General features: G+C 37.1%; 4 protein-coding genes and 2 long non-coding RNA genes across 6 annotated transcripts; 5 read left to right on the top strand and 1 right to left on the bottom strand.

Annotated features, from left to right (window-relative positions):
• The first annotated feature begins 135 nt into the window (after positions 1-135).
• LOC116289481 (uncharacterized) lies at positions 136-5,203 on the top strand. The gene is made up of 2 exons (XM_089035418.1): positions 136-289; positions 3,122-5,203. The coding sequence occupies exon 2, from the start codon at positions 3,160-3,162 to the stop codon at positions 4,702-4,704; it is 1,545 nt and encodes a 514-aa protein (XP_088891544.1). The 5' UTR covers positions 136-289; positions 3,122-3,159; the 3' UTR covers positions 4,705-5,203.
• Positions 5,204-6,637: 1,434 nt separating this feature from the next.
• LOC148908709 (EKC/KEOPS complex subunit LAGE3-like) lies at positions 6,638-7,993 on the top strand. Its single transcript, XM_089035417.1, has 3 exons — positions 6,638-6,670; positions 6,761-6,889; positions 7,494-7,993. The coding sequence occupies exons 1-3, from the start codon at positions 6,645-6,647 to the stop codon at positions 7,609-7,611; spliced, it is 273 nt and encodes a 90-aa protein (XP_088891543.1). The 5' UTR covers positions 6,638-6,644; the 3' UTR covers positions 7,612-7,993.
• A 908-nt stretch (positions 7,994-8,901) lies between these two features.
• Positions 8,902-11,810, top strand: LOC116289482 (uncharacterized). Its single transcript, XM_031696420.2, has 2 exons — positions 8,902-9,007; positions 9,646-11,810. Exon 2 carries the CDS (start codon positions 9,684-9,686, stop codon positions 11,220-11,222), a length of 1,539 nt encoding a protein of 512 aa, XP_031552280.2. The 5' UTR covers positions 8,902-9,007; positions 9,646-9,683; the 3' UTR covers positions 11,223-11,810.
• Positions 11,811-13,333: 1,523 nt separating this feature from the next.
• LOC148908707 (uncharacterized) lies at positions 13,334-20,885 on the top strand. The gene is made up of 2 exons (XR_016120731.1): positions 13,334-13,424; positions 20,706-20,885. It is a non-coding gene; the product is annotated as an uncharacterized LOC148908707 (long non-coding RNA).
• LOC116289479 (glucose-6-phosphate 1-dehydrogenase) lies at positions 14,140-25,102 on the bottom strand. Its single transcript, XM_031696418.1, has 14 exons — positions 24,943-25,102; positions 23,727-23,806; positions 23,222-23,259; positions 21,957-22,065; positions 21,092-21,309; positions 20,668-20,826; positions 20,413-20,538; positions 18,955-19,235; positions 18,543-18,572; positions 18,232-18,344; positions 16,564-16,656; positions 16,234-16,310; positions 15,714-15,806; positions 14,140-15,019 (listed from the first exon to the last, which is right to left on the bottom strand). The coding sequence occupies exons 1-14, from the start codon at positions 25,031-25,033 to the stop codon at positions 14,926-14,928; spliced, it is 1,602 nt and encodes a 533-aa protein (XP_031552278.1). The 5' UTR covers positions 25,034-25,102; the 3' UTR covers positions 14,140-14,925.
• LOC148908708 (uncharacterized) lies at positions 17,047-18,154 on the top strand. The gene is made up of 2 exons (XR_016120730.1): positions 17,047-17,345; positions 17,760-18,154. It is a non-coding gene; the product is annotated as an uncharacterized LOC148908708 (long non-coding RNA).
• Positions 25,103-25,907: the final 805 nt, after the last annotated feature.

Below are 25,907 nucleotides of genomic sequence, written 5' to 3'. Positions count from 1 at the left end.
GGAACCAAAATACTCGTCCACAGTGTCTCTCGTTTTCGCCGCCATCTTGAAAATATTGAAACGAGAGAGACTGTGGACGAGTATTTTGGTTCCCAAAGCACGCTGGGTCCAAGTTTTCGGGACCCATAAGTCCTTTCGGTCATTGTACCGTTACAGTCTCTAAGCGTGGAGACGGACGAGCGAGAGACTGTGGAAGAGTCTACATCTCAAAGGGATGGGCAGGAAAAAGAAACAAGGTGTTTGTGATTCTGATGAGGCTGTGCTTTGAAAATAAGACCATATTGATCAGGTATTGTATAATTTTAAATAATTTATTCCCTAACATTGTCTCAAACGATTCTTTCTTTTAGCTGTCCTTTCATAGATGTGGAAATCAAAAAGTAGCGCAGAGAACGTCGTAGTATGTTCTCTGGGCTACTATTTGACTTCCGCATCTATGAAAGGACATTACTACGACGTACTCTGTGCTACTTTTTGACTTCCGCATTACATACATATATTTTATGATCTTTCCCCATAAGGGATTTTCAAAGACAATATATTACATTTAAAAAGTCAGCTTAATATCTAATTACTAATTTATAAAAATATAATTATTATCATTAAGAAAAAACATATATTACAATATCTTATAGTAAAATAATAGTTATCTTTAAATAATGAAGAAAGTGTGAAGATATAAATAAATAAACTAATAAACTGGAGAGCTTATTATCTAAGAACTCCCGTAATAACTTAGATCTAAGCGACTGTTTGAAAATATTAACATTTCTGCACAGTTTAAGGGACGATTCGATAGAATTCCAGAGATTTACTGTTCTATAATAGACTGTTCTTTGGCCACTGGCCGTCTTGAAGAGAGGAATATTCAGTTTTTGCGAATTTCTAGTAGTGCGATTGCTTATTTCTGCGCGTTTAACAAACTGCGACGAAAGATACTCTGGGGCACTGCCGGTCATACATTTAAACGCCAAGGTAGCACTACGATAATATAATATTGGCGAACGACTGGAAGCCATTTCAATTGTTTTAGGAAAGGCGTGATATGATCATATTTCCTATCCCCGCATACAATTCGACATGCAAAGTTTTGGACGGCCTGCAATTTTTGAAGGTTGTGCAATGATGAATTTGCCCAAACATGAGAACAATAATATAATTTACTAATCGAACGCCCTTTTGCGAACTCGTTGATACTTTAGAAGAATGGTCTTAATGTGCCCTCCTTATGCTAGTTGACATTCTCAAAGGATTCCAAAAATTTCGCTTGATTTGATATTTTTCTGATGCATTAAAAGTACAAAAACGCTTATCTACAACGTCAACATTTCGATCTTTCTGAAGACTCATAGATCGAGTCGGATGCATCGAATTTTAATTAGAACTCAAGAGAGAGTCTGAATTCCAATGGAGTTTTGAAGGAAGTTCGGCCAGTTTTGTCATTTAAATAAGCCGTTCTGAATAAAAAGTAGATTGATCGCCACACAATACAAGATTACAAACAGCCGAAGCAATGCTCAGATTGTATGTTGAAATGTGCGAAGGTCTAACGAGAATTTGCTCCAATAAATAATTATTAATTTACAGACTTGGATGAAGACAAAATAAATAGCATTTGAAAACAAATGTAGGAGCCGTGACCCTTGAAGGTCAAGATAAGTAGTAATGTAGATCAACACGCATAAGTCAACACTTTTATGTTGATTAAGGCCCCGTCCACACGTATCCGGAAATTTTTGTATCCGCAGATTTTTTTTTTGCGGATACGGGTTGCGTCCACATGTGTCCGGAAATTTTTGTATCCGTATCAGGAAATTTTCGAAAACGGTCTCCAGAGAGGAAATTTTCGAATACGCTCCGAATACGGATACGTGTGGACGGTCGTATCCGTAAATTTTCACTACGATGACGTAAACACGATTTTGCGCATGCTCAATAAGAAAAACTATCCGTCAAATGGACTAGGCATCAGCGGATCATGAAATTTCCGGATACGTGTGGACCGTGAAAACGATTCGAATACGCTGCGTGTGGACGCGAACATTTTCGATCGTATCCGCAAATTTTTTTTTGCGGAAACAAAAATTTCCGGATACGTGTGGACGGGGCCTAACTTATCGGCCGATTATCTTGTATACTCAGTTTTGAGCTCGTAGGACGAATGATTCCTGGAATAAAACACACAGCCCGCCTTTTGAATTTGAAAACAGAGAAAGCGCTTTCAAATAGATTCTTCCAATTTTACTTCAACTTGCATCTTTCCTTGATTCTTTTAGGCCCCGTCCACAAGTTGAGCAAAAGTACCCATATATGGATTTAAATGACGTGTTGGTAGCTGACGCTGTAACTTTTGGCTTTAGAAGTAAAATTATTGATCAGTAAAAGAAGATTTCTAGGATTGTAATTCAGATATCAGCTGCAGCAAAATACGTTTACAACTGTTTTACTCTGCGTACTGAAAAAAAGCAACAACGACAAAACAAATAAAATTCAATACTTTTATAATACTGCATAAAGATGATTAGGATTATTTAGTAACGCATACAGAATATATATGTATTTATTATATAGATATCGATGAAATACCAGGTTTTCTCTAGTGTCAAAAATTTGATATCTTTCACCAGTGGAAGATACCATATCTTTCACACGTGAAGATATCGCTGTTGAATCGGCTTGCTATTTTAATAAAGAATTTTTGAGCTTTTGATTTATTTAAGTTTCATCGATATCTATATAATAAACAGAACATTACATGGCCGCTTGGAGATACGAATTTTATCTTCTCGTGTTCAATTTAGATATCTCACTCGTTCGCTGCGTTCACTCGTGAGATATCAATTGAACACTCAAAGATAAGATTCGTATCTCCCCGCGCCCATGTAATATCCTCCATGTATGTGTATGTGTGGCATATGTGAATATCGATATTATGCGCATACATAAACATACGTATATACTCGTAACTTATTTGGAACTAAGTTGATGTGCAACTATGTACAAAACGCCAAATAAAATGTCTGTCTGTCTGTCTGCGGTTAGTATACCCCCCCCCCCCCCCCCCCCCCACCTCGCCCCTCATGCATAGTACAAATAGTTAAATCCATTTCCTTTTTGGTAGAGTGGTACAGTTCCTAAAGGAGAAAGTAAAGACTAGTAATGGGAGCTGGAGAATCAGTACTACTCCCTGCACCACCTGCAGATTTTAATTACATGGTGCTTATGCTTGTCGTGACTGATAAGATGAGGACGATATTTGGCACCCAAAATGAACTGTCCCTCATCAGACAGGCCGTCATGCAGAACTGGCCATTAGGCTTAACTAAGGAGAGGCCTAAACTTAGTTACTCATGGTCCTTTAAGTTAAAAGGCTGTCCATTTGGATTAGGAACAAATGCTGTCCAGTCAGCCAGTACAAGACAATTGATGTGTCAAATCTTGCAAACGCTGAACAATGCTGGATGGGAGATGATAATAACCAGCGACTTGAGCCGATTAAGTGACTTGACATCCTTTTTCTTTGTTCGCACGCAAATGCTGAAGCAAATGCAATTTCCTATGCTGTGCGTGAACCTAAGCAGTAAAGACAAACTCCAACTGGTCAATGCACCAAGTGATGTGGTTCAAATCATTAAGGCTATTGTCATGAAGGTATGGCCAAGAGGAATCCAATCAGAAGGCCCTAACGAAAATTCCTATGAAATAAAAATGGCAGGAAATCCCTGGTTCTCAGATGGAGATGAAGGAGTCCAGGCAAGGATACTCTTAGCCAAGATCACATCAGCACTTGCCCAACGACAGTGGATTTTGCATGCAGCCGCAAACATTAAAAATACAGCTGATAGTCTGTTTTTCAAGTATGACCCTGAAATGATCCCTGGAGAAGGTTCAGAGTGTTTTGTTATCAGTTTGAATCGAACAGACAGGTTACGAATCATCAATGCTCCACAGTCAGTCATTCCAGTTGTTCGAGAAACCATCATGTCAGTTTGGCAAGTGATGGGTGGGATTCAACAAGAGCAAGCATACCATGCAAGTTGGGAATTCAAACTAAAAGGAAGTCCTTGGTGGTCAACTGGAAAAGAATCAGTCATGGCCAGATTTCTGATGTGTAAAATCCTTGAGGCCTTACAAAGCAATGGTTGGAGTCTGCAGGCATCAATAGACATATCTAGGAAGTCTCAAGACAAGAGTATATTGCTTTTCAGCAAATCACAGCCTAAATCTCAACCAGTAATGTGTCTTTCATTTAGTGACACAGACAAAATGCGGTTGATAAATGCCCCCCAAGAGTTCACTGGGGTCTGTAGAGACATCCTGAAAGCCAAATGGTATCGAGGAATATGCAAAGAGCAGCCTATGGGTACGTCTTGTTCCACGCACGAGTTCAAGCTTAATGGAAATCCTTGGTGCGGTGGAGTCTACTCAACTCAAGCCATACATATAAGAAGTATGTTATGCTACATTATCCAAGCTTTCAAAGCACATGGCTGGAAATTCCTTGTATCAGCTGATGTTTCAGCCAAGTTCCAACAAGCTGACCAGGGTCCTTGTTATCCTGTAGATGTGCACAGCTGGTGGTTTGTGTATGAGCCAGAATCTCCACCACTACAACCTACAGCACCAAGCTATGGATTGTCAACTGGATCCTCAGCTTTCCCTCTCCCACCTAGTTATGATCATGATGAGGTGTCAAAACAATAGTTGCAAAAGACGCTTATTTTTCTTAATGTCATTTCAGCCCAAAGCACCGAATTACAGAAGTTTTTTCATCTTTTCACGGTATATAATTTACCTTTTTATCATTACTGTTTCACTATAAACACCGACGCAGCTCACACTAGTTTTTAGCTAGTTATCTCTTCTTATATGGCTTCTTGAGTGGAATCAAGATTTTGAATAAAATTGTACTGAAGAACCTATAATAGATTTTACCTCAGGAAAACACAGCACACTTTTTTTATAACATTTCTAGTAACAAGTATATGAATTTCACTATTCGATAGTTTAATTGTTTTAAAAGAATTGATCAGAAACAACGTAAGAGACTATGGACATTTTCTATAGGGCATTCATTTATTGAATGTGAACATTTTTTAGGACTAAGTAATAAATACAATCATGTAAAATTATATAATTATAGCAATTGGGATTTATGTGGTTGAATGTACACAATTATTTTAATGTGCTTTTAATTTCTTAAATAAAAATCGTTTTCTAAAAAAAAAACCTTGTATTTCATTTTACATTTGCACGTTTTGCCTAATTGACTTTTAACTCACAACACAAGTATACAGTATGTGTAGCATATGAAGCAGACTTGTTGCAACTTCAGTTTCCTATGGTGGGCCAGAGGCATTTGTCTGCACATTGTTGCTTATGTCGAGTGTGGATTTTGATCAATTACTGTAAATCATATTCAATTTCTTCTACCTAATTTGTGTATATTTTGATACACGCATGCACTCAACTTTAAAAGGAACACTAACTGTGTAGTGTAAGTAGACTGACTGCAACAGCGTGCATTTTGATGCACGCATGCACTCAACTTTAAAAGGAACACTAACTGTGTAGTGTAAGTAGACTGACTGCAACAGCGCGCATTTTGATACACGCATGCACTCAACTTTAAAAGGAACACTAACTGTGTAGTGTAAGTAGACTGACTGCAACAGCGCGCATTTTGATACAAGTATGCACTCAACTTTAAAAGGAACACTAACTGTGTAGTGTAAGTAGACTGACTGCAACAGCGCGCATTTTGATACAAGTATGCACTCAACTTTAAAAGGAACACTAACTGTGTAGTGTAAGTAGACTGACTGCAACAGCGCGCATTTTGATACACGCATGCACTCAACTTTAAAAGGAACACTAACTGTGTAGTGTAAGTAGACTGACTGCAACAGCGCGCATTTTGATACACCCCTGCACTCAACTTTAAAAGGAACACTAACTGTGTAGTGTAAGTAGACTGACTGCAACAGCGCGCATTTTGATACACGCATGCACTCAACTTTAAAAGGAACACTAACTGTGTAGTGTAAGTAGACTGACAACGAAGTGAATACTTTGATACATGCGCGAGAACAAGTTCTAAAAACACTGAACAAAATCCTATATCCCTTTCTATGTTTCTATGCTCCCAAACCATTCTAGAAACGGAATCATTTCACGGCGCGCGTGTGAAAAACTTGCGTAGAGGGGAGGGAGGGAAGGGAGGGAGGGGAGGGAGGGGAGGGAGGGGAGAAGGATTGCTATAACTTCAGTTATTACAATGAAAAAGGAGTGACTAAACTCTGTGGGAATACCTGCCTATTACTCTGCATTCTTCCATGGTATCCTTGAGTGGCTAAAAGTTCTGTTATTAAAAAGGTTGCAATATGATTCAGTGCAGAAAGACTCTTGCTAAAGGGAAGAAGCCTCGACTGCCATACGAGCTTTTAAAATCATTGTGCACCGTTGTCTTGGAGAGTTTACGTTGCCTTCAGTGAATTTGTTTCTGGTCACACTGGTCACATGAAGAACTCATAAAAGAAAAATCAATGAAAAATCAATAAAAGAACAAACCGTCTTCACCCCCTCCCCTTCCCTACACAAAACCTTTTCTCGCCCCAGTCTTTTCCAGTCGGTGAAATTTCAAAATGGCGGATGAAGAGAAATTGAAGTTGTATCCTTCAAAACTACGTTTCTTAAATTTATCATTATATGATGCTTTTTGCTTTAATATCAATTGTTTATACCTTAATTATAACCACAGGGAAATATCTATTCCGTTTAACCAGCCATCTGAAGCTCAAATAGCTTGTAATTCTCTCACGGTTGATGCTGAACCCAAACGTGGTGGCGTTCAAAAGACTATAACAGTAAATGGAAACATTATGCACGTGTAAGCTTAACAGTGGCATGACTTTGGGAAAGTTGAGTAATATTATAGCAATGTGGGGGAGGGGGGGATTAAATAAAATGCTTAATTTGATGAACTTTAATAAGCATTAAAAACGAAAATGTGCTTTACTGTAAAGGTTTTGAAATTCATTTGTGGATGTAGCCTGCGACAGAGAAAAGAACAGATGCATGCATGCTATATGTATATGGGACATACAAAGAATGTGGACATATTACCATTGACCATAACCCAACATACCCTACTCCACATCAGCCTACAACTTCAGACCCACCCCCCCCCCCCCCCCCCACTCTCCCTCACTCTATGGATTGACATTGCATGGTTGTTATGTTTCTTCTCAAAAATGCTATATTTCTTTTTCAAAAATGCTTAGTTTTAGAAATTCATAGCTTCCTCAGTTTGAGGGCAATCTTTTTGAAACTTTGCAATTTTTTAATTATTGTAACAAATTTGATAGTAAATAAATCGAATATCCTATGATTTCATGATAGTGTGATATAGGTTACCTACAATAGCTGTCGTATTTACTCCTTTGCTTAATTTTTTTTTTTTTTTTTTTTTTTTACTTTTACACCTTTTACAGAATACTGACGTCAACAGAAGCCAGAACTCTGCGAGTATCAGCAAACTCATTTTTAGAGCATCTTATTCTTGTCTCAAGAACAATAAAAGAATTTGGTCAAGAATCTGCTATGACATGACAACATCAAAGTACAAAATAATGTACCTTTGTTTTATGGGTGTACATAGGAAGACAAAGAGGAACAGAGAGTGAAAATTGAAAAAGATTTCCCCACAATTCATCCTAAGGACTTTGATTGTAGGAAAAGTATATACAGTAGTGTTGCATTATCTGCAATCCCAGAGGCAGTGATCACTGGACTTGCATCAGTGTAAAAGTACTAACAATATTTCCTTGTATATCTTGAAGCCCCATTATTTTGTACTTTTTTCCAGTTCCAATATGAGGTTTTAGATAACAGGACTCCACTGTACTGGCTTATACAAGGTTGCTTTTAAGAGATCATTTTTGGTCTTTGGAGCCATTTAAATAAAAAACACACACACACATATATATATACTGATTAGAAATAATGGTTAGTGTTTGCTTGCTGTTTTAGGCTCAGTGATATTGAGATCACAATGATTTGCCAGGGATGGATCCAGGGGTAGTGAGTGCAATGAATAGTCAACCACCCCACCCTCCCCTCCCACTGCACAAAACAATGTTTTAAATAATTATCAGATTCGATTGTCACTGAGACCAACCACAAAGAAATCTTTGCTTACTATCCAATTCAATACTGACAAGAATATTCAAACTGTCTAAACTGTCAAGATGTTGAAGAAGTTAAGAGCGACCAAGACATCAAAATGTTCAAAAGACATAACCAATATATATATATATATATATGCAAATCACTGAGAAATAAACCTGAAAAGACAATCATGAATAATACCAATCATTTAATATGCAAAAATCTCTGCCTCTCGAAAAATAAAGTAATGATAAAAAGGTAAATTATACACCGCGAAAAGATGACGTTTCGGAGAGAGAGGTGGTAGAGAGGTGGTAGAAAGGAGTGTTTATATGGTAAAATAAGACAAAAGAAACCAATGAAAAGGAGGTAGGCAAGGAAACAAAAACAAACAATCAAAAGACAAAAGAAAGGGTTAGTTGAAAGCAAAGCGTTCATTAATCCCGTTGGGACTAAGATTGCCCAATAGGTGAATAAGCTGCTTACTGTTTCATTAGAAACTCTGACGCAGCTCACACTAGTTTTTAGCTAGTTATCTTTTCTTAAAAAAGAAAGTAAGTAAGTAATAAAGAAAGTAAAAAAGCAAGAAAGAAAGTAAGAACGAATGAATGAAAGAAAGAAAAAAGTATGAAGGAAGGAAGGAAGGAAGGGAAAAGAAAAGTAAGACAAATGTACCACAGGGAACCCAAGCGCTCTTCTTTACATTTTCCTAGTCTCTCTCGGCCGAAGCTTCACAGGTATCCAGCATCGACATCTCAAAGGGATGGGCAGGAAAAAGAAACAAGGTGTTTGTGATTCTGATGAGGCTGTGCTTTGAAAATAAGACCATATTGATCAGGTATTATATAATTTTAAATAATTCATTCCCTAACATTGTCTCAAACGATTCTTTCTTTTAGCTGTCCTTTCATAAATGTGGAAATCAAAAAGTATTACAGAGAACGTCGTAGTATTCCCATGTTGGAAGAATTTGACAAAAGATTTTTCAATGAATTCTTTTGTTATATCTTCCAACATGGTGGACATCTCTTTTGTTATTGTGCTCTCTTGGGATTGATTGCAAACCAAGAATTATAATACTACGACGTTCTCTGTGCTACGTTTTGACTTCCGCTAGAATATGTCATGATTGTAGTTGACTTAAACGAGGGCTAAGCTGTGAAAATGAGTCTGTGGTCTTTAAAAGCATTGGTATGCATGGAAGGCCAATTAAATTACTTGGAATGCAAAAAAGGGAGATAAATCGCTTCCATGTTTTTATTTTATTTTAATAGTTAAATGGTTATTACTGGGTTTCCTGTGGCAGCCCAGTCTAAAAATGTCTTTTGTTTTTTGTTTTTGTCTTCTTTTTGTCTTTTTGTCTTTTTGTCTTTGTTTTTGTGGTCACATCATGCAGTGAGTATCCCCCTCTCTGACCCCACCCCACCCCTTACGCATAGTACAAAAAGTTAAATCCATTTCTTTTTTTTTTGGTAGAGTGGTACAGTTCCTAAAGGAGAAAGTAAAGACTAGTAATGGGAGCTGAAGAATCAGTACCACTCCCTGCACCTTCAGCAGATTTTAATTACATGGTGCTTATGCTTGTCGTGACTGATAAGATGAGGACGATATTTGGCACCCAAAATGAACTGTCCCTCATCAGACAGGCTGTCATGCAGAACTGGCCATTAGGCTTAACTGTGGAGAAGCCTAAACTTAGTTACTCATGGTCCTTTAAGTTAAATGGCTGTCCATTTGGAATGGGAACAAATGCTGTCCAGTCAGCCAGTACAAGACAATTGATGTGTCAAATCTTGCAAACGCTGAACAATGCTGGATGGGAGATGATAATAACCAGCGACTTGAGCCGATTTACTGACTTGACATCTTTTTTCTTTGTTCGCACTCAAATGCTGAAGCAAATGCAATTTCCTTTGCTGTGTGTGAGCCTGAGCAGTACAGACAAATTCCAACTGGTCAATGTACCAAGTGATGTGGTTCAAATCATTAAGGCTATTGTTATGAAGGCATGGCCAAGAGGAATCCAATCAGAAGGCCCTAACGAAAATTCCTATGAAATAAAAATGGCAGGAAATCCCTGGTTCTCAGATGGAGATGAAGGAGTCCAGGCAAGGATACTCTTAGCCAAGATCACATCAGCACTTGCCCAACGACAGTGGATTTTGCATGCAGCCGCAAACATTAAAAGTACAGCTGATAGTCTGTTTTTCAAGTATGACCCTGAAATGATCCCTGGAGAAGGTTCAGAGTGTTTTGTTATCAGTTTGAATCGAACAGACAGGTTACGAATCATCAATGCTCCACAGTCGGTCATTCCAGTTGTTCGAGAAACCATCATGTCAGTTTGGCAAGTGATGGGTGGGATTCAACAAGAGCAAGCATACCATGCAAGTTGGGAATTCAAACTAAAAGGAAGTCCTTGGTGGTCAATTGGAAAAGAATCAGTCATGGCCAGATTACTGATGTGTAAAATCATTGAGGCCTTACAAAACAATGGTTGGAGTCTGCAGGCATCAATAGACATATCTAGGAAGTCTCAAGACAAGAATATATTGCTTTTCAGCAAATCACAGCCTAAATCTCAACCAGTAATGTGTCTTTCATTTAGTGACACAGACAAAATACGGTTGATAAATGCCCCCCAAGAGTTCACTGGGGTCTGTAGAGACATCCTGAAAGCCAAATGGTATCAAGGAATATGCAAAGAGCAGCCTATGGGTACGTCTTGTTCAGCACACGAGTTCAAGCTTAATGGAAATCCTTGGTGCGGTGGAGCCTACTCATCTCAAGCCATACACATAAGAAGTATGTTATGCTACATTATCCAAGCTTTCAAAGCACATGGCTGGAAATTCCTCATATCAGCTGATGTTTCAGCCAGGTTCCACAAACCTAACAAGGGTCCTTCTTACCCTGTAGATGTGCACAGCTGGTGGTTTGTGTATGAGCCAGAATCTCCACCACTACAACCTTCAGCACCAAGCTATGGATTGTCAACTGGATCCTCAGCTTTCCCTCTCCCACCTAGTTATGATGAGGTGGTAAAACAATAGATTTAAAGGCACTTATTCTTCCTGATGCATCATGCAGTAGTACTGCAGAACAATAATTTAAAAGTGAACAGCAAACTAAACAATGCACTTGATACATGTTTCCTTCACCTCCTAGTCATATATTATGAGGTGGTTAAAAAATATTTATTTTTATTTGTATTTTTACTGTGCGAACACTCAAACCATATGAACACTTCAAGGTTTTTTACGTTTCTCAAATAATCCTGTCAAAAGCCAGAGTCTTTTGGGAGATGGTTGCCATTAAAGTTTTTTTTAAATTTACAATATTAAGTGTATCAATATTATTTCATAATAGCTACTTCGTCAATTTTTGTTTTATTTCTGTAAATTATTGAAAATTTGTACTTTGTAAGACAGTCAAGCAGTTCATTAGTTCACACGGAGTGAGCTAAAAATAAAGCATTTGTTGTCATTGGATGGCGCCTAAGAAATGTTTGATTTCTTTGTTTTTTCAGAGGGCTGTGATTGGATATTTATGGAAAAATGTCAAAAAAACCTTGAAGTGTTCATGGTTAGGGACTGTTCATTAATTATGCCTTGGGTGGGGGGTGCTGGAGGCAAAGTAGTAGAGGCTTTGAAAAAAAATTGGGGGGGGGGGGGGGGGGGTTGAAACAAATAATATTAAGGTGTGTCAGAAAATTTCCCCAACAGTCTATTGCATTTACATAAAAGTAGTAACAACCTGGGCCTGGTTGTACGAAGCCTGGATAGCGCTATCCAATGGATAAATCTTATCCAGTGGATAAATTTATTGGATAACAGCATCGACATATCCACTGGATAAGGATTTATCCGCCGGATAGCGCTATCCAGGCTTCGTACAACTGGGCCCAGCTCACCAAAGTTACTAAACTGCATTTAGAAAAAATATATTATATAGCAATGATATATATATTATATATTATATATATTATATATTACAGTTTCGTGATCACCAAACAGAACTTTTTCAATCGTCACGTTGACAACGTTCTGTTTGCTGGATCATTTTTGGAAGTTATACCAGTTGTTGTTCTTGGTTTGAAGTTAGCACTAATGTATATTTTGTTAAAATCAAAGTTTTCAACGCAAGAAAATCGAGAAAAATCGAAAATTGTAAAAAATAAAAGTGCGCCCGATTCAGATGTGATGTAGAAAACTTGTTAACTCCTAAGAATCCCCAATTCATGACAAACAAAATATCAAAGATTTAAAGAAATTCTTGTTAGATTTGGAGAAAATCGAAGGAACATTTCATACTCTCAGTTTTGTTTGTCGCTTTTGCGCACTCGGTTTAAAAAATTACTATTGAATAAAATTATTCAAAAATATCCTAAAATGTTGCTGTTGCTCTTGTTTTTAAACTGTGTAAGTTTGGTCAACTAGTTCCTTGCTGGTCTTGAGAACGAAATTTTTTTCGAAGAACGTTTTAAGTAAAGATTTAGCAAAATCTTCAAAGTTTTGCGTTTTCCACGATTTCTCATAAACGGCTCAAACGATTGTTTTTTAAGTTTAGCTACGTCTCCTCAAGGATATATAATCTGTACCTGCAAAAGCTCATGTCGGTTGATTCATTCTAATAGTAAGTATTGCACAAATTTAGTGTTTGCACTCTTACAGATTTTTATAAATGTTTTAATAGATTGACTATATGTATTAAAATGACAGTTTTTGCTAATTGCTTCAATTTAAACACAAAAATATAGGTAAAAAATAGTATGCAAAACGTATTCAAGTACATTTTATGGGGTGGGGGTATTTTACTAAAAGGTCACAAGGAGGGGGGGGGGGGGGGGGGGTCAAAAAATTTTTTTAGATACAATTGGAAGGGTTGTGAATTTTTCCAAGGTTTTTTTGGATTTTTCCTCTAGCCCACCCTGAGGCATAATTAATGAACAGTCCCTTAGAGTGTCCAGACAGTAACATCATGATATATTCCGGGATGTGACGAATGCTAAATCTCCAAATTATGGTTTACAGTTAATTCGCCCTTGGACCAACTCGCCCACGCCAACTCGCCCACGCCAACTCGCCCACGCCAACTCGCCCACGTATAAAATCATTGATCATGCGTTTGCCTTTAGCGACATTTACATTGGTTTATGAGTCGCTTCATTCGTTAGCGAGTTAGTGTAGGCGAGTCTGTTATGGTGCATAAAAAGTTCGCGTTTGGAAGTCTTGAGCTTACAAGTGTCAAGTAAGGTTGGTAAATCACGGACTACTTTAATTTAGTCTTAATACACGGTTAGATAATTCTTAAAATTATTATAAACGTGGACGAGTTTGCATGGGCGAGTTGGCAAATGCATGATCAACTATTTTATGTGGGCGAGTTTTTGCAAACGCATGATCAATGATTTTATACGTGGGCGAGTTGGCGTGGGCGAGTTGGTCCGTGGGCGAGTTGACTGGTTACCCCAAATTCTCTTGCCAACATTGGAATACATTGTCTCCAAATAGATTGTCTAGAAATGATTTCAACATGAATGAAATGATGGAATGATAGACGATACCCTAGCTCTAGATTATTACAGATTATCTGTCACCAAAGACACCATGCATACCCATCTAAAATTTTGGCAACTTTCCAGTCTCAGTATGAGATTCTATTTTTTGTATTCGCAGTGACCTAGCCATGAAATCCAATTTTTCCAGTGCAAAAATACCACACATCCTATTTTGGCTCTTCACTAATGTCATTTCAGCCCAAAGCAGCAAATTAAATTTACATGGCTTCTTGAGTGGAATCAAGATTTTGAATAAAATTGTACTCGAGAATCTTTAATAGATTTTACCTCAAGAAAACACAGCACACTTTTTTATAATATATTTTATAGTAGCAAGTATATGAATTTCACCATTCGATAGTTTAATTGTTTTAAAAGAATTGATCAGAAACAACGTAAGAGACTATGGACATTTTCTATAGGGCATTCATTTATTGAATGTGAATATTTTAGGACTAAGTAATAAATACAATCATGTAAAATTATATAATTATAGCAACTGGGATTTATGTGGTTGAATGTACACAATTATTTTAATGTGCTTTTAATTTCTTAAATAAAAATCGTTTTCTAAAAAAAAAAACAACCTTGTATTTCATTCTACATTTGCACGTTTTGCCTAATTGACTTTTAACTCACAACACAAGTATACAGTATGTGTAGCATATGAAGCAGACTTGTTGCAACTTCAGTTTCCTATGGTGGGCCAGAGGCATTTGTCTGCACATTGTTGCTTATGTCGAGTGTGGATTTTGATCAATTACTGTAAATCATATTCAATTTCTTCTACCTAATTTGTGTATATTTTTGGAGGAGTCAATATGTCATTGTGAAGATTACAACCTTTAGCTTTTGACAGTTTTATTAATTTCACTGAGTGACAGTTCGCGGGACTTCTAGAAAACACTGTGCTCTTTTAGATGATCCTTTGATCTTGGTTGAAATTTGTCACCAAGAAAACAGTACTCACTTAGTAGAGGTACTTACAAAATTCAAACTAAAAAACAGCCAATCAGAGAACACGAATACCAGAAGTTAAGGCCCTTGTCATGACAAAAATAAAAACCTAGTTTAGCCTATTTAACCTAATTTAGAACCTATTTAATTAGGTGTAAGTCACATAAATAACAATCTTTTTTAACTGATTTGGGTAAAACATGGTTCAAGTACATTTTCACAAGTTGCCTTCCATGTCACTATTTTGTAGTTTGTCGCTTCTCCCATTGGTATGTATCACTGTATATGAAACCATGTTTCTTTACAAGTTCGTCAGACTCTGCTGGACCACGACTGTAAATAGAGTGAATACACAAGACCCACTGTAAATGCCTATTTGATTATTGGTTTACTAAGACTACTAATCGACTGAAAATGTACTTTTCACAAACATACACACCAGTATTTCGAAAACGTTTGTCAGAGCCAAAGGGGATAGGAGATAGGTCATTCAGAGAACCAAGAATAGTTGTAATGACTTGTGTTTCTTCTTCTTCTTCTTGTCAAGAACATGGGGCTTAGGGTCTAGATATCCATTGTTGTCTATTGCCTTAATTCCTCCTTTGGCTCCAAAAACCTTTTTTCCCGGGAAGGGGGGGGGGGGGGGGGGGAAGGGGGACACTCTTGAAAAGTGGGTAGGGGGGCTCAACGAACGGTTTTGAAAATGACCCTAAAAGGTACGCATAAATTTGAACAAATCTGACCCTAAAAGATTCGGAGTCAGCCGGTAGTCAGCCAGAGACCCTAAGAGGCATGCGAGGTCTCATTTTCGACCCTAAGAGGTCCGTCAAGCCCCCCTACCCACTTTTCAAGAGAGTCCTCCCCCCCGCGGGCCTTTTTTGAAATAGGTGTATAATAGTCAAACCTCTCTAATACAGACAACAACAACAGGATAAACTATTACAGTGTTCCTATTAAAGAGGACTGTTATATTTTGGTCAACACCACGATTGAAGTGATAATATGGTAAATTTTGTCATCAACTCACCTTCCAAACTTGTAAGGAATGGGTTTTATTTTTTCTCTTTCAATTTGGTGAAGAAGAGGTGTAAAAATTCTCCATGCTTCTGCAAGTTCGTCACTGCAAGGACATAAGATTGTTTGTTATCTTGGCATTAAAAATAGTATACCTTGTTAGGGCAATAGGCCAATAATGTTTTCCCATTACAGACCACAAGTCATTCCCTAGAGCTTCATTTTTTTGTTCAAACAACTAAAACAAAGAATCTTGTTCTCAAGAGAAGGACATGTGGTCTGAAATTGGAAAACATTACACCCTGGAGGTTTTATAGGTATATTCATCGTGACAAGTCAGAAAATGCTAGTGGGTCTTTATTTGAAGTAACACTGAGGCCAATATTACCCTGGGGTCTAGAGGTTATTTATTTTTACTCTGGCATTTGGTGTTGCCTTCGGCACTCACTCTTTACAACCACAAGAAGCAAAATAGATCCTCTGGAATGCGGGCTAGGCCAATGCATTCTTACCTAAAAAAATATATTACAAACCTTCTGACAAAGTTGCCCTGACTTCCTGCCAACACATCTATGATTAATCTTTCATACGCATCTGGCATCTTAACATCCTGCAAACAAAAATTTATACCATCAAACTACATATATTGTATTACACGATTTTACCAACAACCTACCCACATTTTAATGATACTCTACAGAACTTACCGATACTTCAACTACACCCTGCCGACACCCATATCATACTTATCAATTTAAAGTATGTACATGTATTTATAGCTGTCCATAAATTTTGTTGCTAAGTTTTGCCTTAATTGTCCACTTAAGATAACTGGCTTACAAAGATTCAAGGTATAAACGAACCTGGTATCTATAAGAGTAAGAGAGATCCAGTTCTGATTCAACTGGCTGAAAAGACATGCCTGCTTCTTTGATCATGCATTTCAAGTAAATAGCCTGTGAATGAATTATGAGGAAGATTAATCACCGATTATGAGAGTATAGAAACGTAAGATTTCTTACCCCCCCCCCCCCCCCCCCCAAGACCCTGGCCCTGGCCTGGAAAATGTACTAGAATGCACCCAGGATATGGTTTCTACTAAAGGTGATAAACAAAATAGTTTTTAGCACAACATTGTTGTGTAAAAGTTGGTCTTGTGTAACATGGCACGCACTGTAACACAAATCAATGGCAACAATATTGTTAGTTTTGAAGTTCATAATGTAACCGGCGGCAAGGCGCTCAGCTATGAATCAGATTGCAAGTGGTTTTGACAAAAGAATTTATTGAAAAATTCACACAACTTTACAATACATGAAAAAAAAACGGGAACGAGATTACAGGATATCTCTAATGAAAACAAGAAAAATATTTACAATGAGATAAAATAAATTTGTAGCTTATCTAAATAGCTAAAAAGTTATGAATAAAATACAGTTTTGCTAGATGTAAATAGAAACGGAAATACGTAAATTACGTCACAGGTAATTTGAATATTGCATACTGATTAGCAGTGTTTACAATACGCGAGTGAAAATTACTAGGTTGCAAAGTTTAATGTACAAGTCGGTAAACCGTTTAAAATGAACTAAACCAATGGAAAAAGCAATAGGAAAAATTGACTAGAGGTTAACTATGGCTTTAGGTAAGTATTTTAACCTTTGTTTATGACAAACTAAGAATTACACGGTTTACTGAACACGCGGTCGCGACAATGACCTTGAGTGTAGAGTTTAAGTAGCGAACAAATTAAAGGTTGGAAAGAAAAGGTCTTTTATCCCGCAGTTAAGGCTATTTATCGTAGTAAAAAGGTTAAACAAGCGAGTAAGGCGGTAGCGATCCTATAGTAAACGTTTTAAAGAGTTTAAAAGACAAGATACACTCAGCGTGATTACTAAATTACTACTGCGTGAATAACTTTGTACTAAATTACGCGCTAATGCGACTAGCATTACAAAAACATGAAACGAATGCTTAACAAATATATAGATAATCTAAGCTATAAAATATAACGACTAGTTAACGATATTAACGTAGATTTGTCCTAAATCTATCCTAGGTAAAAGTGTAAAAGGCTTCAAAGATTCATACCTTTACATCGTAGAGAATTCCTTGTCTTGATATGTGAAAATATCCGTAGACAACGCAACGTCTTCAAGAACTTTTACTACACTGATTTAAGCTTAGTTTGGGCCTATTTTTATGGAAAAACCTGCATTCTTAAGACCTTACACATCCTATGCAATGTTGCACGCCCTAGGCGCAAACAGGATGTCCCAAACACGAACTTACGTAAACAAGCGCCAAACCTAGGCATGACTCACTGTAATGTAATTACGTACGGAAATTATTTCTTGCTTACGTATTTTCCACGCAAACAGTTAACTAAAGAATTACATTCCTATGTGTACACGAGGCATTCCTAATTAAAAATATAGATTTATGACTAAATAATTACTGTCCAAAATAGTGTCTTTTGACTCTGTCACAATAAAAAAACCTGCAACATCTTGTCGTAACAAAATTCTTACCTCATTTGGCTGTAGTCTTATGACCAACTCATTTCTTTTGCATTTTCCACTGAAGATGTCACCAGGAACATCATTGAACTGGATGCGCACTTCCGCCTTCTTTTCATTCAAGGCTGAAAGTAAAAAATGAACAAATTACAATCAGGAGAAATTAGAATAAATGGGTTTTGACGGCAAGTCCAGAGAGTGGCTCTTCTTTCACTGGAATATAATTACTGAAATCATTGCAGACATTTCTCAGAGCTGTTTCATAGTCTTGTTATTATCAACACAGGACACTCTAAAGCTCGAACAGTAATGAGCTTGCATACCTTTTCCACACTTCAAAATGAATGGAACACCTGTAAAAAGCAATGATAACAAATAAATTACAATAAATAAATCAATGCCGTTGGCTATCATTTCCTATCATAGTCAAGGCATCTGCTGTCATTTTTATTGATAATAATAAGGTGGTGTTGGCAGGCATTTGACATTCGCAACTAATTGCACTGTCTTATTTTTTTATTTGGGCTCCAATCTACAGCCTATAAGCTATCAATTTTGTAAATAGATATATCTAAAGCAAAGGCAGCAAGCACCTCCTACTCAGATGTTTAAAAACCCTGAGTGGTGGTCTGCCCACTTACTCCCCACACAACAGCCAGACTGTTAGACTCTCAACTAATTGATCCCATCTTAATGTCATTAGAAATAAATGATTGAAAGATCAACATCACTAACCATCCCAGCGCTCATTGCGAATGTAGAAAACACACGTAGCAAATGTTGGAGTGATGGACCCTGCAGGAACTGTCGGATCATCAGTGTAACCATGCTTGGCGTCTCCCTCCATGTCAGGATTCCCAACATACTGGCCAAGAACTGTGTCAGAGAGCTTGACTGGGTCCATACATTTAAGAACCTTGACTTTCTCATTTCTAAGATCTTCTGAATGAATGCTAGCTGGCTTTTCTATGGCAATTAAAGCCAGAACTTGGAGCAGATGATTCTGCATCACATCTCTAAAGACATCAAAAATAACTTTGTTGACGTTTTACAACTTATAAGCTCTTTGAGCAATTCCTAATCCAATTTAATTGGCTTTAATCCCTGCTTTGAAGGATCCATTGAGTAATGCCTGTAATCAACTTAAATATGGTTGCCCATACAGCTATTTCAAAAAAGGTAGGCCAAAGTTTTGTTGCATGTTCAATTTTTGCTAATTACTTTTGCCAGCACGTTTTTCCAGCATAATGTTTTCTGTGCTGACATTATTAACATATGAATACCATATAAACAAAATACATTTCATTAGCTTAGTAAGGCAGATGCAATATGCAACTTGCAAGTTGTAACATGCAACATGCAACATGCAGCATGTAACATAAAAGATGCAACATGAAAGGTGCAACATGCAACATGAAAGATGCAACATGCAATATGAAAGATGCAACATGCAACATGAAAGATGCAACATGCAACATGAAAGATGCAACATGCAACATGAAAGATGCAACATGCAACATGAAAGATGCAACATGCAACATGAAAGATGCAACATGCAACATGAAAGATGCAACATGCAACATGAAAGATGCAACATGCAACATGCAACATGAAAGATTCAACATGAAAGATGCAACGTGCAACATGCAACATGAAAGATGCAACATAAAAGATGCAACATGCAACATGCAACATGAAAGATTCAACATGCAACATGAAAGATGCAACATGCAACATGAAAGATGCAACATAAAAAATGCAACATGCAACATGAAAGATGCAACATGCAACATGAAAGATGCAACATGCAACATGGAAGATGCAACATAAAAAATGCAACATGCAACATGAAAGATGCAACATGCAACATGAAAGATCCATATTGGACCAAATATAGAATATTAAATGTAGTGGTAGTGTGTGTGAGTGAAAAGTGTCCCCAATTAGTGCGAAAGCGCTAGAACGACTAGACACTTAAATAAAAGTGATTTATTTATTTATTATTTATTTATAACATGCAACATGCAACATGAAAGATGCAACATAAAAGATGCAACATGCAACATGAAAGATGCAACATGCAACATGCAAAATGTAACATGCAACATGCAACAAAACCTAACCAACCTTTCTTGAAACAGCTGTATACATGTAATGGTATATAGAGGGTATAGCTCACTGTTAACCTCTTACCTTATAATACCAAACTCATCAAAGTATCCACCTCTTCCATACGTTCCCACTGGCTCCTTAAAGCCAATGGTAATACTCTTAATGCTATCCCTGTTCCATATTGGACCAAATATACGATTACCAAATCTAAAAAAAAATCATTCATAAGAATACACAAATCAAATATTTATATAATTATATGACAATGTTTACAAGAGGATTATGCGACATGAGTGGCAAAAATACAAAAATATATATAAATATAATACAGCATACCTCAGAACCATAATATTCTGCACCATTTCTTTTCCCAGGTAATGATCAATACGGTACAGAGATTTCTCTTGGAACAGCCCAGAGAGGTGGTTTGAAAGCTGTGCTGAGCTGTCACTGTCTTTGCCAAAAGGTTTTTCTACTACTACACGACTCCAACCTCTTCAAGAATAAAAAATGAACCGAAAATAAATAATAAACAGACTTTTTACAGAATATAACTATCTAGTCATTATAAATATCTTAACTTTCTGCAACTCTGCCCCCTAACCCCCCCCCCCCCATGGAGGAATTTGGGGGGGAGGGGTGGGGAGGTCAAAGAAAGAACAACATTACAGAGTTTGTATGGAAGAATTTGAAATTTCTGGGGGAAGGGGTGGGAGGGGCAGGGGATATATAATTTATGGAACTACATATTGTTACTTACTTATTTGCTGTCAAGAAATCTTTAATGTTCTGGGTAGCATCAACAAAGACAGAGGGTGGAAGAGCCAAGTAGAATAACCGATTCTGCATATTTTTGACACCGATTTTATCAAGTTCTGTATTCAATGCAAGATATGCAGACTTTTCATTATAGGAACCCTTTACATATGAACATATTTTGAAAAATTCTTCTGCCTTTGCTTTCTCTTCATCCTTGATCTAAAAAAAGTTAAATGTTCTTTCATTAATAGTCTAATCATTAATGGTCATGTAGAGGAAACTCAGCTATTAGGCGAAGGTGTACTACAATTTTTTTCTAAAGACACATGAAATTTGCAGACCACATTTAGAAAATTTGCAACTTTTAAAGTGTGTTTGTGTGTGTGTGTGTGTGTGCGTGTGTGTGTGTGCGTGTGTGTGTGTGCGTGTGTTCTTGTGTGTGTGGGAGGGGGAGGCCCTGGGGGGTATTCTTGCCTGTTTAGGGTAGGGATGTGCCGCTGAGCCCACTGAACCCTGGCCCTGTTCCAGAGTAAAATCGCTGAAATTCATACCCTGTTCCAGAGCAAGATCGCTGAAAATCATAACCTGTTCCGGTATTGCAAAAATGGATACCCTGTTCCAGAGAGGAGCTAAAGCGTGATTTCATATACCCTGTCCCAGAGCGAGCACGATTTTATATACCCTGTTCCAGAGTAGAATCACTGAAAACCATACCCTGTTTGGCGGCATGTACCTGTATAGCGAATATAGGGGAGTACCCCCCCCCCCCCCCCCAGGGGAGGTGGTGGGCTCCAGCTGAAGTACCCCCTGGAACCTTACTGTGAACCCCCCAATTATCCCTGTTATAAGTATATCACAAAACTCACATTCATAAATGGTTCAGTTTTAGCACGTAACTGTGCAACTGTAAGAGCAGATCTGGCATAGCCAACAACAAAAGTCGCCTTGGGAAGAAGATTGTCCCTATAAAGATACCTTAAAGCAAAATGAAAAATGTTAGGTTGAGCTTCCTGTGTTAAGTATTTTACAGGTATCCTAAATTGGAAAGAAGAACACGATTTCTTACATGTTTTTTACCCATATAATCAGGTGTATCATCTAATACTGGGGCCCCTGTGTTAAGTATTCCAAAGGTATCCCAACAACAACAACAACAACAACAACAGGATTCATAAACTTCGTGTGTTGTCATCAGACTTCTGTTTTCCTCTTCTTTTTTTTTTTTTTTTTTCCTTCTCTTTTTAAAATTCCAAATCATATAAACTTCTTTTCTTCTATGTTATTAACAATTTGAGACATTCTAGTCTGTATTCTAGAATTCTTACAAGAGATGACAAGCCTATCTAACCACAAGAGCTATCATTGGTTGTTTGAATATTAATTCAATCCCTGGTAATAAATCCTATCACAGGGCTGTCAACCCCCGAGGTATTCAAATCTTGAGAATTGATAGCGAAGGGACATGAAGTCACAGCGGAAAAAAGCGCGAAAAGACCATTCGCTTTGTAACATTTGATGTGATTGGTTTATTTCTGAACAATCAGATTATCATTTATATTACAATGGCCTGCTTGCAAGAACAGTTTACGAGGAATGTTTTAATTTTGTTAGCAATGTAAAATAACACAAACAACACGAAATAATTGGAATTTTATGGTTGTGAAAGTCGAGTCTCACAAGAAATGGTCAGCTTCGGGGATTATCTGGGAGATTTGAGACTCTAATCTGGAGACCGGGAGATACGGTCCAAAATCTGGAGACTCCCGGTTTATCCGGGAGAGTTGACAGCCCAGCTATCAATTCAATCAGATGGTAAATTTCATATTTGTTCCAAAAAAAAAAAAAAGATATCTAAGGGCAGCTGATCATAATCCAACATGTATATTGCAGGAAATTTGAATGTAACTTAATTTTAAATTAGATGTGCCCAAAATTCATAGCTTTTTTAGATTTTGTCAAATTCAAAGCCAAAATATGGTCTAAGATCAGTACCCTATTTTGTCATTGGCTTTCTTCCTTGCTTATGTAACAGATATTTACAGATGTCAGTCACCAAAAAACACCCCCAAATATATGCAAAAATCGAAAATAAATGTACATTAAACTGAAATACATATGCAAGAAACCTTACCAAAGAGTGGGATAGATCTTTTTCTTTGCGAGGTCTCCCTGTCAGAAATAATCAAGTACAAGCTGTCAGCATTTGGCCGTGGGTAAACAATGCATGGGAGCGCTAGCACGCAAGCTAGCATGCAGAGATTTTTGTACATTGTACGAACTTCAACTTTGAGATCTGGCTAAACTTTCGAATTTTGCATTGTAATATTTCAAGTAAGATTATTAAACTGCTGGTGTTGTTTAGTTGTCATACAAGTTGAATCGCTTGCATTTTATGTGCTACTACTCGTGTCTTGCTCGACGCACGGAACCGAATTGGCCGAAGGAGATGCAAATCTTGATGAGTGATGGCGGATCTTCTTTTCAAAAAGAAATACGTGTTCAGTCACTGTCTTTAAGGTTTATACCTATCTTTTCTAAATACTTATTGTATCACTGATTTAGAGCTCCTAAACAGCAATTAATTATTGCTCCGTGACAAACAACAGAGACATTCAAGACATTAAAGCTTTACTCACCGAGGCACCGAACACGACAATCAAAGTAGTGATATCTTTGCCGTCAGTCATGTCCAAGCCTTTAGACCTCTGGCCTCCAGCTAGAATTGAAGAAGGAGAAGATATGCACTATTTAGAAAGAGCAAAATCAAGCTAATAAGTCGATATTTTTAGGAGTATGTTTAGCTGTAAAGCGCATGTCTATTTCACGATCGAGGTCGTGCTTTGATTGGCTCTTTATTTCCTTAATTTACACATGTACTTTTCAATGTCCCAAATATATTTGGTTATTAGTAAAGGTAAACATTAGTAAAAACCTTATATTTTTATATATTAGCGACCTTCTCTTGTGAAATCGATTTGATAGCATTTTACGCTATTTTATTCTATTCTAGGAACTAATATTATTTCGTTTCACTGTATGTACGCATCCACCCCTCCCTCCCTGATCCTTTGCAGCTCGATCTTTTATGCCATTTGAAAAATTAAAAAAAGACAGAAAAGAACGTAAACTTCGCATGCCCCACGCAAAAATAAAAATATAAGGTGATGGTGAGAGTGATTATCTATGTGCAAAAAATCCTATGTTGTAAGATTTAATTAAAAGGTCTTTTTAAAGAAGTAGACTTTGATCGATGTGTCCAATAGACAAACACTAGTAATAATGCCCGAATTTGGGATGATCTTGAAGAATTGGTACATATAAAAAATAGATAAATGTATTAAGAAATTTAATTAAAAAAGGCATCTGTAATCACACCCCCTTCCTCCTCCAAGATATACGATACTGCAACAACCAATGCCATCGCACCAGCTGATGTGCATAGATCATGACAAACGCTGAATATTTCACAAAATCGAGTGAAATCTGAATTTATACTCCCTTCATAAATGTTTCTTATAATTTTGTTTGTATAAATGGTTTAAACTTGAAGATATTTTTAAGTTTTTGATTAAAAAATCGGCTGAAAACGAATAGAGCCATACTATAGTATTTCGAGCGTGATAGAATATGGCGTTACGCGGCATGAAGTGAGCAGAATTTATCAATGTTTATATCAGACTTTCTAGTGAATATAATGATTCAAATTGATAAGCAAAAGCTAAAGTTCTAAAGGGAAATATTCAAAAGTTATATTTGTGTTCAAAAAGTCCCGATCGAGCCGGTTTATTATGTCTCGTATGGACTTTGTACTGTAAAATATTAAGGGTCACTTTATAGCCTATCATAACTTACCCTGATATTCTTCAAGACGGCAGTAATCAAAACTACAATTCTTTGCATCGAAACAATCTGTCTTGAAAGACCAACATTGAGATCCAGCCATGACTATAAGCACAACTAGTCAACAAAACAGCGACCGTACCAGTACGGTTTGCTTGCAGTGTCAATCGGACCGTATACGGACCGGTAATTTGCATCATAATTTATTTCATGGTTCAGTCGTTCCAATAAAATAAAATTAAAATTTTTCACCTCAAAGTAAATAAATTAATTTCAGTAAAAACCAGATCCTTTCTCCTCTAAACAACGAAAAAAGATGAGAATTGGTTAGAAAATGAGAAACTAAAATTTTCCATTTTCATCGATAAAAATGAGGGGGTGGGGGTGGGGGAGGTGGAGTACCCTAAAAGTATAAAGATAAAAAAAATCAATAATTTTGAAATAACTAGGATAAATCCTTATCCAGTGGATAAATCGGACGGTTAAATCCTTATCAAGTGTATAATAATTATTGTATTGGATAACAGCATCACTTTATCTACTGGATAAGGAAGTATCCATTGGATAGTACTATCCATCCTTCCTACAACCAGGCCCTGGTATTTATAAGCCTTGACATTTTCCAAAACGTACCTCTTGGAAAATCCTTTAGGCAGCTACCATTACTCTAAGTTATATTTCTTTAATGGTGGACTATAATTTCAGGACTTATTGGTTATGGAGTCAATTAGGCCATGAGGTCAAAAGGTGGAATGGGATATTGACTTATAGGTAATGAGGGCGAGAGGAATAATAATTTTTTTAGTCAAATCCAACTAGTTGGTCAAATATATATGGAAACAATTTTTAAATGAAAGTGAATTTAATGTTTTGGTTTTCCAAGCTGGCACTTTTCGCTATATAGTAGGCTATGACTTATAGCCTTGTAGTTGCTTCATCCAATCAGAATGCAGCATTGACGGTAGTCCACTTGTTGG

The sequence above is a fragment of the Actinia tenebrosa genome, unplaced genomic scaffold (genome assembly GCF_029948245.1).
Source record: "Actinia tenebrosa isolate PJP-AT-01 unplaced genomic scaffold, QUT_ActTen_1.0 PGA_scaffold3__52_contigs__length_22856419, whole genome shotgun sequence".
NCBI lineage: Eukaryota > Metazoa > Cnidaria > Anthozoa > Actiniaria > Actiniidae > Actinia > Actinia tenebrosa.
The sequence above is the reverse complement of the archived record's forward strand: the minus strand, read 5'-3'. Positions and strand labels throughout refer to the sequence as shown.

Coding starts and splice junctions, on each gene's coding strand:
- LOC116289481 (XM_089035418.1), top strand. CDS start 3,160: ATGGGAGCTGGAGAATCAGTACTACTCCCTGCACCACCTGCAGATTTT.
- LOC148908709 (XM_089035417.1), top strand. CDS start 6,645: ATGGCGGATGAAGAGAAATTGAAGTT. Junction 6,671..6,760: donor GATGAAGAGAAATTGAAGTT/GTATCCTTCAAA, acceptor TTATAACCACAG/GGAAATATCTATTCCGTTTA. Junction 6,890..7,493: donor AATGGAAACATTATGCACGT/GTAAGCTTAACA, acceptor CACCTTTTACAG/AATACTGACGTCAACAGAAG.
- LOC116289482 (XM_031696420.2), top strand. CDS start 9,684: ATGGGAGCTGAAGAATCAGTACCACTCCCTGCACCTTCAGCAGATTTT.
- LOC116289479 (XM_031696418.1), bottom strand. CDS start 25,033: ATGGCTGGATCTCAATGTTGGTCTTTCAAGACAGATTGTTTCGATGCA. Junction 22,066..23,221: donor AAGATCTATCCCACTCTTTG/GTAAGGTTTCTT, acceptor TTTTGCTTTAAG/GTATCTTTATAGGGACAATC. Junction 20,827..21,091: donor GATTTCTTGACAGCAAATAA/GTAAGTAACAAT, acceptor TTATTCTTGAAG/AGGTTGGAGTCGTGTAGTAG.